The following is a 5064-nucleotide window of genomic DNA, read 5'->3' on the forward strand; positions in this document are numbered from 1 at the left end:
AAAAAGGTTCCTTAATTATATATCCACGTGTATATTCTTTTGAGTTTTAATCACGAGAGTGGAACATGGTTTTGTAGCTAACAAGTTGATATATTATCTAGAAATAGACATTGGTTTATATTTTAAATAACATGTTATAAATCTAATGGTGCACAACAATATGCCAAGGGTGATGCAGATACTAGATAGGCCAAACTATAGTGTAAATGGATTGGGGTACCTTTGTATCCACATTTAATATATATTTTTTGCTGATAAAAATATATATTATCCATAAAAAAATAGTATAATAAAGTATCAATTAGTCTCTAATTTGCATGAAATTTTATAAACTCAATCAACTTTATAAAAATTCACTTCAATTCAATGGTTAGATTGTTAAATTCTGTAATTCATAAAAAAAAATCATTAAGTGATGTATGTGAAAAAACTTGACACGTATTATCAATTGAATGAATTAATTCTTACAACATAAAAATTGAATGAGTTAATTAGTAATGTATTTGATACTTAAAAATTAAATCTAACATTTTTTTAATTGATTTTACCTATAAAAATTCAAACCAATCTATTTATTTTACCTCAAATCGGGTCACATCTGCCCAATGTCCTGCTTCCATTACATCCACCCATTTGGATTTCCATAGTTTTTCATAGAATCTTAAGTAATAATCATTGCAATAACCATTACTAACTTTTGTCATCTTTTTTATTTCTATAGCCATAGATGTCTCTTAAAAAAAAGCAAGATGTTAAAAAAATGAATAGGCATATGGTTTTTTAGTGGCATATTTTTTTTGTTTTTTATTTTTCACTTTCTACTTTAGCCAATGATGAAAAGCAATTGAAAAACAGAAGCATAGGAAAATGTGAAATGGAACGTGTGTGATGGGTACAAGTTGCTTGTGGTGTATCATGTATGAGTATAAAATTTAGCTCAAATAACTTATCATTGAACGGACTTAGTTATACTTTTTTTTTTTTTTTATCTTTCTAATACATATATTTCGTTGTTATAAAAGTAGAAATGTTCGATTTCTGTAAAATTATCGTTGATTTTTCTTCCACGTAAAATAAAATTAAAATATGTTATATTTTTAGAACATAACAAGATTCGTGTAAATTTAAATTTGTGAGAATTTCTAAAAATCAATTAAAAATCATCACAAATTACAGAAAAACCATCATAAATTATAGAATAAAAATAAATACAAATACAAATTATGATGGTTTTTAACCTCAAACTTAAATCTTAAATATATTTTTAACCTTTAAAGATATGATTTTTTGGAGGGCAAAAATATGACCTTTCTTCAAAGTAGTCCATTTGTTTGTATTTATTATTAATTGTAAATATTATTTTTAGCACCAAAATATCTTGGCATAAAATTAAAACACACATTTTTTTTCTAAGGTAAACATTAAAAAAAGAACTCATTCCAAAAAAGTAACATGTTTCAAAAAATCCAAAAACATTTAAATTTTAAAATAATTCTAGTAATAGTATTTATATTTAATATTAAAACTCACAAATAAATGAGATTGCCCGTTTTATATAAAATTGGGATGAGTAAATATGTATGATACAATTATATAAGGACAATTAAGTATAATTATGTGTGCATGTTAAAGTTGATTTAATTAAATAAGATGCGTAAATTATTATAACTTTTTTTTAACATTTATACTTGCTAACACACCCCATATTCACATGATAATAGGAGGCATCTCTAATGAGTTGATATTTTTACACGAGAGTGATGAGTAAGTTTGAATTATGCAATCATAAATAGTAAAATTTAACAATCAATATTTATTTACCTTATTTGTAAGTGAAAAAAAATATTTGTATATATATTATAATTTAAAGTATAAATGAATTTAAATGAAATATTAGGCTGTGAAATTAATCATAAGATTCACAAATAAGAATCTAAGAATCTAGATGAATTAATTAATACCCATAGTGAAAAATAGTGGTCTCATTAAGAAAAAAATTGAAAACTCAAGTTTATGTTGTGCACTTTTGCTATGTAAGAGAGAGGAAAGGATTAAAATGAAATGAGCAAGCTTTATAAAAAAATATAAATTTAAAAAAAAAAAAAAAAAAAGCAAGAGGTAGAGTAGAATGATTGCATGAGTGGCACATGGTGACAAATTCGAGACAGATATTTTCACACCTTTCCATCACATCAACTCTCCCCCGTTGATCATCATTTAATATCTCATCCAACGGCAAACAAACGTACATTTTAGAACATACCAGAAAATCCCTCTCTCTCATCAATCCACCCAAGTGATGAAAACGACGTCGACGTGGGAGAAGATCCGCAAACGGATTAGACGCGTCGTCAGATTTCGACACGTGTACGGTGGATGTTTCGGACTCTCTCCCCTCAACCGCTTTATAAATTGGGGTCGTGGCTTCGCCTTGAAACTCGTTCTAGTGTATGTGATTGTTGTGACTCGTTCTTCTTCGTCGTTATCTTCTTCTTTTGTTGTTTGTGTGTTTGTTTTTTCTCTCACCTGAAAATGTCTTGCTGCGGTGGTAACTGTGGTTGCGGAAGCGCCTGCAAGTGCGGCAACGGCTGCGGAGGGTAAGATTTTTGTTGTGTCACTGTTGCTTCACACTTCGAAAAATTGAGTTTTTCCGGGAAAATTTTCTTCTTGGGTTTTTTATGGGCTTTTTTGGGTACCCTTTTGGTTGAATTGCATGAAAAAATTATGCTTTGTTTATTCTTGCATGAGGACATTCTGATCACCTGAACCTTTGTTCTGCTTTACAGAAGTCAGAACATGTCGATTTTATAGGTTTTTGGGGTGTTTTGCTTGGCTTTTTGGGTACCTTTTTGGTAAATTTTATAAAAAAAAATAATGTTTTTTGTTTTATTCTTGCATGGGTTTCTACGAGTTCAATTCTGTTCACTTTGAGGTTCACTTTGAGGATCTGTTTTACTTGTGTAAAGATGGCCATGCTTCGTTCCTTATTTGGTTTTAGGGTACCCTTTTTGTTAACCTGTGCTTCTTTAGAAGCACCCCGAGGTTTTTATTCTCGGGGGAAAATGTTTCTTCTGAGAGCACTGGCGTGTGTTGAATATGAATTCACTTGATCATGTTTGGATATAAATCATATAAAATTTCGTACACTTTTAAGAAGAGAGAGACACAATTTTCACATGAGATGTTCATGTGAAAATTTATCATAAGAATCTTCTTTTGCTTTTGTGTAATTGTGTTATGTAAATTTCACTAATCCGTGTTTTCTTTATTCTACTTGTTATGCAGCTGCAAGATGTACCCAGACTTGAGCTACACCGAGTCAACCACCACCGAGACCTTGGTCATGGGAGTGGCACCAGTTAAGGCTCAATTCGAGAGTGCTGAAATGGGTGTTCCCGCTGAGAACGATGGCTGCAAATGTGGAGCTAACTGCACCTGCAACCCCTGCACTTGCAAGTGAGGTGTTGGAGAGCTAAAGCTTCAAGCAGAAATGGCCCTTAGAAATAATGATAAAAACTATATGTAGTTTCAAAACTTCAAAATTATGTAGTATGTATTATGTTGCACTCTGGTGTTTTGTGTCTAAACAAACACCCTTAGAATAAAGTGGTCATTTCTTGCCCTTGAGCAAGTTCAAGTGTTTTGGACTTGTGATGGGTGTGTTAAGGTCATGGTTGCCTTTTTTTTATATATATATATATATATAAATGTTTGGTAATTGGTCGCTTCTGTATAAAGTTCGGCTAGTTAATCTGAATTATGAATCTCTGCTTATAATATTAAACTAGTACTATTGCTGGAATAAAGTGTCTAGTTTTTCTGTTTGTTTTCTTTGCCATAATATGCGATTTTCCTCTTTGTCTTTCACAATTGAAGTCGAGGGTGCGAAACTTCGGCATGGTGGCAAAGTGGCATTTAGATGATAAATAGCATTTATTTTAATGGATGTGACTTGTGAGTATTGAAGGGCAGTGATGTAAGAGCATTTAATGGTTAAGCTCTTGTGAGAATCATGAATTTCAACAAAGAACTGATAAGAAGGATTATTTTAATGATGAACTGCATAAATTTAGAAATTTCATAAACCACTCTGGTTGAAATTTGAAAATATTCTAAAAATGTTTCGTTTAGAGGATATAAAGGGTAATTTTTCTTCATTTTTTCTTTAGAGGTTACAAATGCAATTTTTTATTATAAACAATGCATTATCTCAAAAACACGTGCTGAGGTCATTGTTGGTCCCCTTCTACTTTTGCTAAAGACTCATCAAGATTGTGATTTTCAGTTCCATGTGTGTGTTTCTGACTTGGATGGTGATGGATACGTAAACACGCTCGTGATTTGTGACTGATTAAAAAATTTGTTTTCATTTATATGAATACAATTGAGGCTTACATTATTACAGCAATTCCTTACGTTATTTTGTATACTTATTTTACTTTCTTTTCAACTCCTTCCTTTTCATTTCACTACTTAATTAATACGTATCGCACGCATTTATATCTTTTTTTCCTCTACCTATTTATTTCTCTCTCTCTCTCGTGTATACTTATTTTTTATGGTGTGAAACTTTTTCTTTTTTCACAATTCCTATTCTTATCTGATTCAAGGTCGTAATCATGTTTGGCAAAATCTTTTTTCCAAATAAGCTTAAAGAAAGTAATTCAGAATAATTTTTATAGTTATTTTTTTATTTATATATAGATAATGTTAAGTACTTCAAATTTAAACAAAAGGAATTATTTTCTGTTATTGAAATAAATATTTTTACAGCATTTTATAAATGATTCGAGCATTTGTATATCATTGTCAATCACACAAATTTTCTTTAAAAAATCATCAAAATGCGAACGAAATAACCTTCCACTGAAAAAAGAAGCAAGGGTGGCATTTTTATCATCTAAAAAAGGAGTTGACAAGCAGTTATGTGGAGAATAATTTGCTGTCCACTTTATAGGAGTAAGATTTCTTGGCTGAGAATATTGAAAAGGAGACTTTTTATAGCTTTTTTAATATTATAAAACATAATAATTTAATATGTTTAAATTTAATTTTTTAATAAAT

The 5064-nt window shown here is 30.0% G+C and overlaps 1 protein-coding gene across 1 annotated transcript; it reads left to right on the plus strand.

Annotated features, from left to right (window-relative positions):
• The first annotated feature begins 2425 nt into the window (after window positions 1-2425).
• Window positions 2426-3824, plus strand: LOC114418928 (metallothionein-like protein type 2). Its single transcript, XM_028384491.1, has 2 exons — window positions 2426-2597; window positions 3286-3824. Exons 1-2 carry the CDS (start codon window positions 2533-2535, stop codon window positions 3458-3460), a joined length of 240 nt encoding a protein of 79 aa, XP_028240292.1. The 5' UTR covers window positions 2426-2532; the 3' UTR covers window positions 3461-3824.
• Window positions 3825-5064: the final 1240 nt, after the last annotated feature.

This window comes from Glycine soja, chromosome 7 (genome assembly GCF_004193775.1).
Source record: "Glycine soja cultivar W05 chromosome 7, ASM419377v2, whole genome shotgun sequence".
Classification (NCBI taxonomy): Eukaryota; Viridiplantae; Streptophyta; class Magnoliopsida; order Fabales; family Fabaceae; genus Glycine; species Glycine soja.

Bases quoted from the DNA above. Each gene is read 5' to 3' on its own strand.
- LOC114418928 (XM_028384491.1), top strand. From the start codon at position 2,533: ATGTCTTGCTGCGGTGGTAACTGTGGTTGCGGAAGCGCCTGCAAGTGC. The intron at 2,598-3,285 runs GTAAGATTTTTG...CTTGTTATGCAG, and splicing joins TGCGGCAACGGCTGCGGAGG to CTGCAAGATGTACCCAGACT.